The sequence below is a fragment of the Panonychus citri genome, unplaced genomic scaffold (assembly GCF_014898815.1).
Source record: "Panonychus citri isolate SS breed McGregor unplaced genomic scaffold, ASM1489881v1 Contig00125, whole genome shotgun sequence".
NCBI classification, from domain to species: domain Eukaryota; kingdom Metazoa; phylum Arthropoda; class Arachnida; order Trombidiformes; family Tetranychidae; genus Panonychus; species Panonychus citri.
In genome coordinates this window covers 527,366-544,122 of record NW_026515530.1, presented here as the reverse complement: position 1 = coordinate 544,122, position 16,757 = coordinate 527,366, and the positions used below count along the sequence as shown (strand labels likewise).

Genomic DNA, 16,757 nt, shown 5'->3' with positions numbered 1-16,757 from the left:
GTGTTTATTTCCAAGGGGGTTGGTCGCTTTATCCAAACAATGTGATCCACTCCCTCTCTCACTAATTCCCGATTAACAATTAAGATTGAAATTGAAAGCAAATTAATCTGATTTCTCTCTCACTTAATTCACCATCCACTCCTCCATCACCATGGATTATGTTGTCTCTTCATCTTTATCTTAATAGTTTGACTTTTATCTTTTCTTTCTCTGGTTTTCTATTCTCTTTCTCTCTTTTCTTAATTTCTCTTCACCATGAGAACTAAACGTGAGTTTATATGAAAACAATGTAATATTTTTTTCTCTTCTTCTCTACACTAATTGTTTTTTTTTCTTTTCTTTTCTTTTCTTTTCCTTTTTTTCTTCTTCTTATCTATTAATACTAATAATATTTTAACTTGTTTATCTTTTTCTTCTTATGTATCTTAATCAGTTAATCCACTTGACTTTGGATTGATAAAAAGTTAAATGTTGTGCCTTCTCATCTTGGTGTGTGTACCAATCTTATCATCGTTTTTTTTTTGCTTCTGTATCAACAATTATCTCATCATTGGAGGTAAATCCATTTTTGGATAATATTGCCAATAATTGATCAATCTCTCTACTGGTTTTGTCTGGTGTCTTAGTGTGTGTCTCATCTCTTCCACCTTCCATCTTAATCTAGTTTATCTCTTTGCCACTTCTTCAACATAAAAATAGAAATCAAAACAATTTCTATTTCTCCCCTTAAACCTAAAAGCCTCTTACTCTTTTCCTTGTGTATAGAGTATTTAGACTTTTCATTTTAGAGAAAGAGAGATGAAGAGATAGAGAGAGAAATGGAAAGGGTTAGAGATAGAGAATATCATCTTCATCGATGAAGGAGAGAAATAGACAGAGAGGAAGGGGTTAGGTTACTCTCTGATGATTCAAGGGACATGGATTGGACAAGAGAGAGAGAGAGAGAGAGAGAGAGAGATTATAAGTTATTTCAACAGAGAAATCCATACAGTAGAATTCAAAAAGTCCAAGATTTTTTGTTAAATAGAAATTCGCTCAAAACTGGCAATGACTTCTTTACTCAATGTAATTATATACTCTCCTTTATAATAGTTAATCATATTAAGAAATTGAAGGGTTGATATCACATCTTCCTTTTTAATACTTGTCATCTCGGAGATTTCATTTATGCTAATTTGAGGTCGAACTGCTCCTTCCGGTGTTTTCAGGCTAATAATTAATTCCAATATTGTTTCAGCCCAATAACTTCGGTATGAAAGTAAACCAAGATCACTGAGCGGTTTTTCAGGGCTTCCAGTTTTACCTTCGAATCGGGACAACTCGTAACTAAATTCGATCATTATTTTACCATAACCTTTCCTTTGATAAGGTGGTAACGTCAAAATACACGCAACATTATAATCCTCGGATGAAACCTTTTCCTTTGAGAAATATCCTACTATGTGACAACCACGATCATCGGTTTCGGTCATTATGTAGAAAAGAAAGGGATCCGTATCGTAGTACAAAGTTTTATGAGATTTTTTATTAATGAGTAAGTGATGAGATTGTCTTTCATCAGTAAAACTATTTTCTCATGATAATATTCAGATAACCTTTTCAACAAATATCTCCATAGATTTCGAAAAGAAAAGTTCTATAATAACCCTTTGAAATTGATTACTTTTTGGAAAATCAGAATTATTATTATTTCTGTTTCGCTTTTGTCCATATCTCTTAAATCATTATCACTTTGCAGAGAATTGAAATTCATAAAGAAGTGAAATATATGATAGTGATTGATTGAGAGAGAGAGAGAGAGAGATGAATTCTTATTTTCTCCCCCTAATGATAACAATTAGGTTTAAACCAGTTTCATTTGTGTACATTAATATTGTATCATAATATCAGAAGTAAAGATTAGTGATTAGTTATTTTAATCACTATTCTCACTAATCACTTATCTACCATCAAAGTGCCATTCATATCCATCTATTAATCACTACTCATAAACACTTCCCTTTTCCCATTTCTAACCTTTAAACTCAATCAGATTAACTCCTTCCTGGTATTCAATTCAACTTCTCTCCCTCTTCGTCTCCTTGTGGATCTTAATTACTATTATTATTTTACTAAAAGTTAATTAACTCTTTACCCTCTCTCTCTTTCTTTATTGTAGATTTAATTGGACATAAATCAATCAATTGAATTAATTTACTTTATGGATAGTTTGTCATGACTTTCAAGTCACTTGATCAAATGAGAGATGAAAATTTTCAATTGAGATAAATTTCTGATTAATTGGTCTATCCATCTTGAAATGATTATCATCTTCAAGGCAACCCAGAAGCAATCAACTTGTGAGGTTGTTGATTAACTCAAATCCTCAAATTATATACCTGAAAGAGTTGAAATTAACGTTTAATCAAGACTATGGTTGGATAATATCAGTACCAATTATGATTAACTGTAATAAGCAATCAAAACAATTGATGTTTCTTTTTCCAATTCCTCTCCTGTTAACCTTGAAGATGAGTTTTGGATAATTTTACCGTTACATTTAAATGTAAATAAGATGAATATTATCAATAACAAAAGAGAGGATCCAATCATCATCATCATCATCACTATCTCTTAATCTTCATCATCATTTCAACCTGAATATAATATTTTATCTGATTCTATAACTGCCAATCATCAGAACGGACAAAAAAGTTTATCAAATCAGTTCAAGGGTTAGTCCTGATTACTGAACTTTGAAAGAAACAAAAATGAAAAGTAAATTATTATAATAATTATAATCAATTGAGAGGATCTAAACTCTCATCAATATAATCTATTGTTTTTTCATCTTTTATATCTAGATTAATGTAAATTATCCTAATCCATTATAAAGACTAGAAGGAGATGGAAAAAGATACAAAGGATAAGTATTATTGAAAAGGAAATAATAATTCTCATTATCCTGTTCGTTAACTGATTAACACGATTGTGGTTTCAACAGACAAAATTGGATAATCAAAATGAACAGAATTTTCATAAAACTGTTTTTAATACTCTTCTCATAATCTAATGTGTTAGACTGAACATGTTTTAGTTAATCATCATTAGATTTGTTTTTATACGATTTAACCCTGAATAGGCCTCAATCTCAACTATTAATGATTAAGAAGGGTGTTCTTACCCTGTTTATCTTACCACTCATCAGATTTACAGTAAAAGATTCACTGGACAGGTTTATGCCCTCAGGTCAATTTGTAGAGACTTGCCCAAAGGCCTGACGAAGGTAAAACTATGATGATGAAGATGATGAAGATGATGATCATGTAAAAAGATGCGAAACTATTGCCAGTCTCTATTTTGTTTTCCTTCATCAATTCACACACAATTTACTGATTGTTACTGTTAGTTAAATAGCTGACTTACAATTTCTTGGAAGCTTTTTAAATTTGACCGAGATTCCAATGAGTGTTTGTATTAATATAATATTAAATTGCTCTGTTTGTTTGTAGTGTTTAAAATGATCAAACAAAAGCAGCAAATTATCATGATCATGAATCATGAATGAATTCTGAGCATCATCTTCATCATAGTGATGATTAAATTGTTGACCAATGCGGGTTTTCATAATATGTTAAAGGATCAAGAACTCTTTTCATCTGATAATAATTAAATCAACAATCAGCCAATCAACTTTTCACAATTCAATTAATAATCAATTTTAAACTTTTTTCCCTTCAATATATTACCAGGAATTCATGATAATCTATCACTTTGATAACAATCATCATCAAGATAGTAAATCCAATGGATTGAATTTATCATTAACCAGGATGTTGATTTTAATTGTTGAAAATTAAATTGTAATCAAAGTTTTTCTTTTAAGTGAGTTGTCTCATACACGATTGATTAAGATTAACAAGATAATTTAGGTTGATTAACTTTCTGCTAATATTTAATCAAGTAAATCACTGATTGCTGTTAATTTACTTGATGTCCAAAGAATCAGTATGCTATCTTAAATTTAATTAATCTAATCATGAATGATGAGTGATCATGATTATGGTTAACGGGCAGTTAATCATGTTTAACTCACAGTCAAACAATCAACATGTTAGCAATTAATCACAATTTAAATTTTCAAATGATAATCCTGATTATCAGGACAAACTTTGAACAACTTTATCATTATTGATTAAGTGTAACAATTAACACTAAGGAAAGAAAAAGTTTCAAATGATTAACTGATTGTCCGAAAAATAAAATTAATTTTGTTACCTTTGTTGGGAAAACAAAATTAACTGTAATCAAATTGATTTGTAAGTTAATTTAATCGAGAAACATGGCAACCTTGATTTAGTAACAATTAGTTAAACATGATTGAAATAACTTTTCACACTTTAAATCATTACGAGTTGAACAATCAAAGAAGTAACAATTTAAATTATTTTTTAATTTCTACGCACGAAAATATCTAATTAAACATAATCTTTATCAACTAATGATCAAACTCACACACACACATTAAATTGTAATGTTTACAATTAAAAACAATTAAAGTTGAGATGAAATTGTGAAAACAAACAATTTACTAATCATTAACATTTAATTTACCAACTAATCAACTGCAACAATTAAAACAATCGATATCAATATCATTGGACTGTAAGAATATTAATCGGTAAAAATTAGAAAACAATTAACTAATAGTCTAAAGATTTTCACCCAAATCTAATTAAGGAAAACCTGAAAATGATTAACAAGTGAATTAAATTTGATTATCAGCCATTTGGGTAACAATTTAAATCGTTTCCAACTAAAAAAGGGTTACAATTAACCCTTCCAATCAAAATGATTGGTGAAAAAGTTAATTGTGACAATTAAATTGCCAAGATTTTCAATCATTACCTGTTCAATTAACTCTTGATACCATCAACTCAATACTAATTATCATTAACTAATTACAATTAACTCTATCCCACTAATTAGCCCTTTAATAATGATATTTAATTTTCGAGTGAAAAAAATTAAAAGACAAATCATTTTATCAACAAAAAGCTGAGGGCAAATTAAATCAATTGATTTTGATTAACTTAATTGAAAGTGTTTAATTTGAATTTATTTAAATGAAAGAATCAATTAAATGTAGAAGATGCACTCAGGTCCTTTCACAATTTTACCTGATTTCGATTCGTATCTTGGATAGTCGTTTGTTGATTATGTCACTAAGGCTAAATCAGACTCACAACACTAATCACAATGAATTACTAGAGTAATTAACAAGACAGAATTTCAGGGAACAAGAAAAACTGAGACACTTTTATATTTGAACAAGTTGAAGATGAAACTAACTCTAATTGTTACATTTTTGGGTTCACTATTTATGTGAATTAGAACGGAAAAACATCTTAAAGAATGTAATTGTAACAACACATTACTGGTTACATTTAGAAAACAAAATTAATTCACTTGGGACATAATTAAGAAAATATGTCTAATTTAAGCCAAACTAATCTAAAAATTACATTTTAGAAAAGAACAAAAAATGAAAATAGAAAATGAAGAAAGAGAACAAAGAAAAGAAAGAGGGAAAATCTTTGGGGACTTTGTTTAAATTGCAATCCTATTGGTTCCAATTTAAATTCTCTTGACAATTTTGATTAATTGAAGTTAATCATGAGAGAGTCAAATTTTACCCTTCATAATCATCATTTTTACCTCATAATAATAACATCATTAGAGGATTAGTGAAGTTAATTGTTTCAACAATCATATCCTCAGCTAATTGTAATAACTTGTATCCCTTTTAATCAAGTTCATTGACAGTTAACTGGAAAATCATTAACAACAATTAAAGTTAATTGAAAAAAAAACTATCAAACTTTTTTCTCAATGAAATAGTATAAGTGATTTACAACTTGTACGTACGTGACATCGGTGACAATTAAAGGTTTAAATTGTCACATAAAATATATTGATAGTTGCAAATTAAATTATTCATTGATTATTTGAGACCAATGACAATTAACTAAATCAAATATAAGGTCAAATAAGATATTAACCTGTTTGTTTAAATTAAAATTGTATTAATCAACAAGTTTCAATTAAATTAAATATTAGTGGAAAAAATTTCTTCCTTGATTTACTTGTGTCATTTAATTACAATTAGAAAGATTATTATTATTAACCTAATTGTTACAATTAAATGAATTTATTTATATTTAAAATGCTTCCGTTTGGTTGTTAATTGTAATAATTAAACAGTAAATGTTAATCATCAACATCGATACACTTTTAAATTGTAATCAATGTTAAAATTATGTAATAATAATCATCCTTTTAGTTTGATTTAAATCACGATGATTATAATGATTAAGGTGTTTATTATTTACAATCAACAATCAAAAATCAAGGGTTGGTTAATAACTAAATATACACAATATTTAGCCTTCAAGGTTAATTTAGTTTAAATTGTTGGTAACAATTTAAATGGAGATGAAGAGAGAGCAAAAAGTTTTTCCAATTTCAAAAAATTTGATTAGTTGAATTTCAATTATAAACATTTTCTGATCAATTTTTAAGCTCATTTATAGTTAATTAAGCTGATAAGATGACCACTGGCTATTCAATCACAATTTTCATCGAATTTGTTTTTTCAGAACTTTCTTTTCAGAACTTAAGTTCTAGATGATTATTCATGATTCATGGAGGTTTCAAGGTTAATCTGTTGATTTCAATTCTTCTGTCACAATTGGAACTGAATTTTCCATCTCTCTCGTTTTTGACCTTAAATTGTTACTCTTTACAAATCTAAATTAAATTCTTAATGATAATCACAATTAAAATCATTACCGTTGATGATGTTGGTGATTAATGATTGTTGCTTTTTTTACACCAACAATAAAAAAAAACGTCAACGTTAATCAACAACAAATGACATTTGGGAAACTATCATCATTGCAATTTTCGTGATTTAAATTAATCATTAATCCTGTAAATCATTAACGGAAGCATAATCAACAATTAGTTAACTATTAGTGGTTAATAGTAGTAATCTAATTGATTGTTGTTCAACCAGCTAAAAATCATGTAACAGATTAAAAGTTAAATGACTCGAATCACAGCTTAAACTAAATAAGAGGATTTTAATTGTGATTAAGATGATGGCCGATTAACAATTAAAGTCTTTTAATATTTATTTTTTTTTTTGATATCGTAATCAATTGATTATTATGTTGATTTTTAATCAATTCAATATTAAATGATCAATGGGTTTGTCTTAATTTTCTTAATTCAGTTTAATAATTTAAACCGAACCCAGAAAAATAATGTTACAAACTGAACTTAATTTAACCAACTTGATACTAAATTCACACAATTAACCAATTTGATTAGTGTTAAATTGTTACTCAATCATCATAACTATCAAATAGCAGTTTAAAAATGAAATTTATCAAATTCAAGATCGATTAATGTTGATTACAATTACAATTATAAATATTAATATTTGATTATTCAGTTAATTGTTACAATTAACATTTTCTTATTATTATTTTCTATCGGGAATATAATTAATAATTCAAATGATTAGAGTTACGATTATTAATTTCAATTGATTTAAAGTATCACCATTTGATCAACTGATTGATAAGTTGTAATCGATCAACAATTAGTTAAGAAACAATTTGAATTGAAAATTGAAATTTTATTGGAAAATGTTGATTGATACAATTAACAGAACAATTGGAAATTACAAAGAAAATAGAATATAAAAAAAGGGCTTTAATTTAGTAATTAACTGATTAAATTTTAATTTAAACGAAAATAAAATGTAATATTATTATTGGTAACAATTAAGAAATTGAAATTAACGAGGAAAATTAGGAAAATTGATTCCGATTGAAAATCACACGGTGGACAGTTCGTTGGCATTTGGAATTGAATTTTAATTAGTGATTGATGATTGATGATTGATGAAATTATTAATTTAGTTACGAAAAGTTTTCAATACAATTGTATTATCCAGATCGTTGGACAGTTTGTAACAATTGATAAATAACGTTGGACGTTTTTCTTGCCTTGTCCACTGCGTCCAAACCAACATTGATCGTCTTTTGGACATTTGAAACTTTCCTCACGAAATTATCTGTCGCCTTGGAGTAAAACTTTCTCGGCATCAAAGCGGCAGATAATAACATCTCCCCAGGCGATAACTGGTCAATCGGCCGACCGACAACTTCCAATCCATAAGAATAGGTTCTCTTTTTAATTGTATTCTCAAGTTTTTGAACAGTTTCAATGAGGCTCGACAAGAATCGAGCGTATTCCTGAACGAGCATCCATGTTAAATCTCGAGCATCTTTGATTGGATTTGACCGTAAATTTGATGATAACGATGAGGATAAAGATGAAGATGAAGATGATGACTTAATTGTTGACGCACTTAAAGTGTAACTTGGTAAAATAATCACAATTAAACCAACCTGTTGGTAACGAATAGGTAAACTTGGGTTAGAACTTTTTTTCTTCAACTTTTCGAAACTTTTTTATCCCAATCAAATCTTAAAAATCGTAACAATTAACAAGTACAATTGTCTAATTGTACTTTGAACATTTGAATTCACAATGTTCAAGGTTACTGATTTAATCCATTACAATTGTGAAAAGTAATTTATTGTTAATCAGTTGAGTTTATATGGAGCTTGAATGTTTAACCAATAGTCTCTCTCAGGTAAATTATGTACTCACTTTGAAGCAACTAATTTAGTTGACATTAAAGTTAATTGGATTAGTTTGAATTAAATTGATTGAGAGAAAGAAAAAAAGTTAATTACTATTGGATTAACTTACAATTAATAGTTTCAACATTTTGTTATCCATTTGATTTTTAGGGTTTGGTTATCCTTTTAGGTGATTAACTGATTATAACTAATTGATTAAACTCTCTGTGTGTGTGTCTGGATTTAACAATCAGATTAACTTTAGACAATTATCAAGTAACAACAATTAATTGATTGTCAGTTAATCGTAATAATAATCAGAAGAGACTAAGATAAAACTAACACAAAGATAAAAAAAAAGTTTTATTATTATTTCGTTGATTAAGTAAACACAATCAAATGAAATTGAATTAAGATTACGAACAATTTTTTGAACAGTTAAGTTTAATGATCAACTTTCAACTAAAGATGATGAAGAAGATCATGTAAATGATGGAGATGATGAAGATGAAGATGAAGATGATGATGGTAACGATGAAACTATTGAACTGAACTTTATTCAGATTCTAATGTAATAAAATGTTCATTCTGATATAGATACAGGTAAATGTTTATTACTATTTTATCTCAATTTTTTGTGGGTCAAAAAGGGAAGATGATAAAAGAAGAGAAAGTAGAAAGAGAGCAAGAAAGAAAGAGAGAGAGAGAGAGAGAGAGAGATGATAATGATGATGATGCTAAAATTGCATCGAAAAAAAAACTTGATCATCTTTTACCTTCTCCCTCCCCTGCCATAACTTTCTTCTCTTTCTTTACTGTCTTTCTTTTCTCATTAAATCTTAATCCCTAACCTCTCTCTCTCTCTCTCTACATATACACAATCTAAACCCTACTCATCCTCAATCTCAAAGAGATTAACTTGATAATAGTGAATCTCATCTTCTTAATCCATTTGGTACCATTTACATGTAAGGAAAACCGAAAATTTCAACAGTTTTTTCCCTTCGGTTTTTTTTTCGTCTTTTTCTCAACATTTAAACTAATACCATTTCCAATCTGATATAAGAAAGAGAAAACGATTAAACATTTTAATTAGCTTAGAAAGGTAAGAATATAATTATAATATGGATTAACTGTTAATCTCTTCTCAATATCGGAAGTTTTGATTAGGATAACAAACAAGACAAAGGATTTAAGATTATCAGACAGTAAGAGATATAAACTGATTAATTGAAAGAAAAAACTATTTTTTTCTTAACTGTTTGTCTAACTATTTATAAACTATTAACCATTTGATAGGAATTTATATAACCATTAATAGGATTGTTAATTCTTAATTGCTGATTATTATTAGTTAGTATATTTACTTTCAATTGTTATGACAATTAAAACTTTGATGGGGTAACAATTTCTTAACAGGAATCCATTGATTGGTTTTACAGAAAAAAAAACTTTTTCTTCTTCCTCTCAATACTTTGATTGATTGTTCAATTAATCAGCTGAAACAATTAAAAATTAAGCAAGTCAATCGTTTGCCAACCTGCTGACAGGATAAATGAATCAGTCAGGATGAATACCTGAACAGGTATGAGGATGATGATGATGATAATGGTGGTGGAGGAGGAGGTGAAAGTGATCATAACAACATCAGAAAAAAAAATCAATGAGAAAAACGATCAACAAAAAAAAAGTTTCAGTTATTTTTTTGTTGATCGTTTTTTTCACCAATAACTTTCAGTCTCATACTCATGAAGATGAAGATGAAGATGGTGATGAGGATGCTAATCATTGTGATCCACCAAAAGTATCAATACTCTAATCATAATCATGATAATAATCAGTTGATATAAACGATTCACGCTGAGCTTTTAATGAACCTTGGAAAGCGTTGCCAATTGATCAGCACGTTGCAACGATATTTAAATAACAGTAATCAAAGTTGATCAATTATCGTAACTAATAATAATCCATGATTAAGATGATGATGATTAACTTTTTTTTTCTCATCATTTCATTTGTTTGATTTAAATTCACAGCAGGTTAATTATGTTATATCAATCATCACCTTTGGTAATTATTAGTTATATTTATATGTATCTGGTTATTACTAGTTGGATGTCTTAATTGTCTAGAGTAACAATTAACTAATAGTTAGTACACAGTTTGATCATTTTTTTTACTTTGTTTGTGTGAGTATTACAGATTATGTTTAATCTTAATCAATGTTTAATTGTGATTGAGTTTTTAATTTGACGATTGATTTTGATTGATTCTGTTTACAATTTGAACATTTGAAAAAGTCTTGTTTCTAATTGTGATTAGGATTAAAAGTTTTCCCCTTCATTAATTGACAGTTGAAGGTTAATCAAATTGAAATCAATGGAGATGATGATTGAAATTGATTATTTTTTAATAATCAGGGATAATTGTTGCTAATCCTACGCTTTTGGTTAGTTGATTATGATGATGATGATCAGCATCAATGATATTATCAACATGATTTGGAATAATTTAAGAAAATTAAATTGTTCAGGATTAAAATTGACTCACTGATCCCACGTAATCAATTTAATTGTAGTTAAAATTAGATTTTCAGAGATTTAACTGGATTAAGTGTTTGTGTACAATCAAATTTAATAACAATCAATTTTGGTAATGATTTAACATTAATCAAAATTCATTTAAATCTAACACATGACAATTAACACACTCAAGTAAAGTTAATGATATTTTAACACGAATCTACAAGAAATTAATCAAACTAATTGTTGGTTAACTAACCAATTAGTTAACCATGTTTATCTGGTTAATACATTAATCACACCAACAACAATGATTAAACTGTTTCAATTGATAATAATATAAGTTACAATATTATGAGAAATTAATTGTTTCCCTTTTACAGAAATGTAATTAACACTTAATTGAAATAATTTTTGTTTTCTTAATCAACAATTAACAGAAAGGAAAGAGTTAATTTCACCTTCTAATTGTTGATATTAACAAAAAGGAAAACAATTAAGAGAAAGTCCAGAAATAGATTGCGAATCAATTGTGATTCAATCGTTATTAAGATCAAACAATTAAAAAAAAAGTTCTGATTGTTGATACAACAGGTAGAAAGGAGGGAAAAAGTTTCGTCACGAATTTGAATCAATCTCTAATGTCATTACCATCAACAATTAAGAGATGATTAGGACGATTAGATTATCTTAATCACTTAGATTTTTAGGCAATTAGAAATTGGTGGATCCGTTGATTACTACAATTTAGTATCTAAATTAGAACAGAAAAGTTTTGATTTTCTCTCTTTTCAAAGAAAAAAAAAATCTTTCAAAACTTTTCAATTCCTCGAACTTGTTGTATATCTTCAAGTTAGAACTTTCTCTTAATTGTAATGATTAAGCCCCTTGGGGAACAATTTATCAACTATTTTCATTCAATAATAATAATCAGATGATTTATAAAATTAAGAAAAAAAAACTAATGGATAGTTTGACCTGGAACATTTGATTACAACAATCAACCAACACAGTTAACAATTAACAATCAAATCAACTAAAATTAAGGTAATTAGTTCAAAGTTAAATTAAATGAGCAAAAAAAATTGTATATCAATTTACAACCTGAAGCCAACAATTTAATTTTTAAACAATTAACTTTCCTAAGCACAATTGAGATGAGCAATTAATATTTTTGATCAACTTTCCCAATTTAGTTATAAACAACAATTAAAAGCCTATAATTAATACTCAAGAAATCAACCAAAATTAAGCTTTTTAATTGTTAACAGTATCATTATCTGATTATGATTTAATCGTGATTAATATTAGTCATCTAATTGCTTTTCAACATTATTGTCAACAAAGTTAATTGTGGCAAAGCCTTTGATTAAATGGATGATCAGTTGATTAAGTCTAATTATTGACTTTTGGATGGTTAATTTGATTAACTTTATCATTGATTATGAAAAGTTGTTACAACAAATTGTTACCTAATTCAATTCGTGATCATTGACAATTAAAAAGGTTAATTTTTCACCTTTGATTTGGTTTTATAAAATAATCAATTTAAAGTGAATCGGATTAAGGTTGTCATTAATTAACTGAATTCCTTAAGTTAATGATTAACTTTTATGTTACATTTAGGAAACAATTTATTAATCATCTAAAAGAAATGCGAAACTGGATTAAGATGAACTTGAAAATTGATTAACATGAAAAACGGTAGATCAGTTAATCTAAATGGTTAATCACTTCAAATAATCAGATTTGTATTAAATTAATTGAAAAATAAGGAACAAGATTTACAACAATTAACTTGATTAAAATCAAAACAATCAAAACAATTTGATCAACATCATTGAGATTAATATTTGAATGAAATTCCCATACATTTGAATTACCCTGATTAACAAATCATAATTGACAGTAAACTTTTTTTTTGTCTGATTATTATTAACAATTAACTAAACAATGAAAGGTCAGTTACAAATGATTATTATGATGGTCAAGATGATGAATACAAAAAGGGCCAGAAATAAACTTAAAAAAGGGGATTGGTCAGTTTTTCAGATAATCAAATGAATCTTATCAACCCCTGGGGTCAAAACAAACGAAAGGGAAATAATAATAATAATCATCATCTCTCAATGATGATTATCATCCTCATCATCATCATGATAATAAACAGTTTCAGGTAAAATTTGTTTATTGGTTACAATGAATCTACAGGAGTGGTCATTTTATTAGCTTATTTCAACACCAAGAGAGAGAGAGAGAGTTCATTTTGTCATGATATTGATGATACACTCACACTTATGATGATCCACACGCTCAGTTGGTCAAACACTTTTGGTTGACCATAACATCCGAACTGATTAGATAGCCATGATTAGAAAGGAAGAGATTAATTTAAATTTATTATTAAATTGGGTTAAATTGCGATCGATTATTATTATCACTATTATTTGATATAAACCTTTAATTATGACCAATTTGTGAACTTTTCACAAAAAAAGTTCTAAATTCGTGTTCACTTCATCACTTTCCAATTTCGCAACTTGAATAATTTCTTGAATTTAGAACTTTTTTAAATAGTTTTTCGTTTTATTATTACGATCGTATTACTTTCCATTTTATCTACCATTAACCCTCTTCCTCTAAACCCACCACCCACCACCACCAACACCACCGTTGGCTTTCACTCTCTCTCTCTCTCAATCCTTCATTTTATTGCATCATTTTATTATCTAGTTACTAATAATAAGATTAATTAATTGATGATATTATTGATCATTAGCTGGATGAATTAACTGCTTTTTTCTTAATGATTCATGGTTACTGATTTTTTCTCATTCCAAATTGAAACTTTCCCAGAATCTTCATGATGGTTTAGTTTGTTTTTTACAAATCTACTGATGGCATAAAGTAATTTAAAATGGATTAGATTAATCAATTCTAATCCATGAGACACTTTTAATTATCCGTTTTTCTTGAGATTCAAATCTTGAAACAACAATTTCCAATTTCATAGATTTGAAATGTTTATCAGATTTTATTTTTCTTCACTAATCCAAACATGAGATTATAAATGTCACAATATTTAGCTCATCAGATTAATCCTGTTACCTGTAAATTTTTCACCTGAATCTCATGTTACCCTGAAATTTTGTGGGTCCAAAAATGTTCCAACTGAACAACATCAAGTCTCATTTGCATATATAATCATTATGATTTGAGGAATCAATTACTTTTCCTCAACACGTGATGAAAATAATGATTTTTTTTGTATTAAAAAAGTTCATTAACTTATTATATTGATTATCGAGGAGGGAAAGGGCACAAATTGATATATATTATCATTATTTAATTACAATTAGTCAATAATTTATTAATAACATCAATTCAATTTCAATTAATCTGAATTACAATGAATATCATCATTAGCATGATGATGATGATGATGATATTGAAATATTATCATGATTTGGATGAAGAGAAAAACAAATTTGATTAAATCATTTTTTTCCCAATCAAATTGTAACCACTTTTCCAGGTAAATTATTGGTAAAATAATTAAACATTCAATCAGTGTGACAATTTATTAATACACTTTGGTTTTGATTATCACAATTAACGGTTTCAAATTGTTTGCTGATGGTTTTAATCAATACAAATGGTTAACATAAATAAATTTAAGTCTATTATGAATAATTGAAAAGCAAATCAAATTGATGTTATTAATTTGATGATGTTGATGATTAATCAACTTAATGATTAGCCTAAAGGGATTAAATTATCAATGTTGATTAACTTGATTGTCATTGAATTGTAATGAAAATATTGACATGAGAAACTTTTTTAAATCAAAGAAATTAACTTTTAGACATTATAATTTGTTTGAAATTAAATCTGATTGTTGATTACCAATTAACATTAGGATGATCAACATCATCATCTTAAATCATGATCAACTCAATCATTTACTAATCATCGTCTTAATCACAATGATGACATTGGTAATGATTAAATCAATTGATTCCTTTTTGCTTCATTCGTTTGATTGAAAATTTAAATTTCCAATCAAACCTTTAGGCGAATGGGTTTAAACTAAATAATTATGTTTCTCAATCAAACTTTAAGCAATTTATTAATTGTTCAAGAAAAAAAAAGAAACCAAAATAATGATAAAGTTAATCATGATTTATTTAAGATTTGTAATACTCTTGATTTACAATAATAATACAATTAGATTGGAAACAATTTGATTGAGTTAATTTATTAATCGTGATTTAGTTAATTCGGGAATTATTCAATTCATTGTACAATTTATTAATTGTTGATTCCAGTTGCACTAATCGTAGTGATTTAATCATTATTATTAATACTTTAAACATTTATGATTAATATTAAATTCTGATCATGAATTAGTTGTGAATTGAATAAAGTTATTTGAGACAAATTAATAAATCAAAAGTTAAATTGTTAATTAAACTCTGATATTAACTATAAAGTCTTAGGACAACAATTAGACAACAATTAAAGGTTAAATATTCACAATTAAAGGTTAACAAGAAATTTAAATCCATTGAAAATTAATACATTAGATTTGAATTAGTTAATGTTAATCACTAACAATTTAATTCAGTTGTTAACCTTTAACTGCCCTTCATTTATAAACTTAATCAAAACAATTAGTTGGCTTGACAATCAACTTAATTGTTCAACTGTCCGACTCATTGGTTTGCATGAAACTTAATCATAGTTACAATTAATCAATCACCAGAAAAAAAATGATAACGATTAAGTTAATTGTCACACTATTAGTTAGTGTTGATTATTAACCAATGACAATTAACACTTACAATCAAATTGTAACTTCAACCTTTAAGTGATTAAAATTTGAGAGCAATGAAAGATTGATAATTAACTGATCAAAACGATTAATCAAACAGAGCAGTTGATTTAATTACAATTAACTATTCACAATTAAACATTGGATATGGTAAACAAATATCATATAAGTTAATTATATCATGGTAAAGATTCATTAATTAAGTAATTGTGATATTTAAGAGGAGAACTGATTAATTAATGATGATCAAAATCATTGATTAATTTTCTTCCACTATAATTTGTTAAATAACTAAATTAGTTTTAATTTTAAATCAGAGATTATGATTAACTTGACACCTTTAATTTAACCAAAACCAAGCCCATTGATTATTGGTAACAATTAAATTGATTACCAATGATACTTAATGATCATGATCATGATACAATTATTGATTGTTAATTACCATTAACCTTTAATTTGGTTTCAAATGATCAGGACATTGACAAGCCCATTGATCAGTAATTAAAATCACCCATCAAACTTGATTAACTTTGCTAATTGTTGTCAAAGATTCAAAGTGGTTATCCAAGTTAAATTGTTGTTCCCTCAATTATTAATTAACAATCAGTAATCAAAAAGGAAAACGTTGAAAACAAGATTAAAAGTTAATCATTTAACTTTATTTAAATAATTTACTATCGATTACCAATCATCATAATT

General features: G+C 27.1%; 2 protein-coding genes across 2 annotated transcripts; both read right to left on the bottom strand.

Moving 5' to 3' along the window:
* Nucleotides 1–914: 914 nt before the first annotated feature.
* LOC128390645 (histone acetyltransferase KAT5-like) lies at nucleotides 915–1,753 on the bottom strand. The gene is made up of 2 exons (XM_053350395.1): nucleotides 1,647–1,753; nucleotides 915–1,551 (listed from the first exon to the last, which is right to left on the bottom strand). Exons 1-2 carry the CDS (start codon nucleotides 1,751–1,753, stop codon nucleotides 1,020–1,022), a joined length of 639 nt encoding a protein of 212 aa, XP_053206370.1. The 3' UTR covers nucleotides 915–1,019.
* Nucleotides 1,754–7,669: 5,916 nt separating this feature from the next.
* On the bottom strand, nucleotides 7,670–9,447 carry LOC128390685 (uncharacterized). Its single transcript, XM_053350442.1, has 2 exons — nucleotides 8,830–9,447; nucleotides 7,670–8,462 (listed from the first exon to the last, which is right to left on the bottom strand). The coding sequence occupies exons 1-2, from the start codon at nucleotides 8,857–8,859 to the stop codon at nucleotides 7,998–8,000; spliced, it is 495 nt and encodes a 164-aa protein (XP_053206417.1). The 5' UTR covers nucleotides 8,860–9,447; the 3' UTR covers nucleotides 7,670–7,997.
* Nucleotides 9,448–16,757: the final 7,310 nt, after the last annotated feature.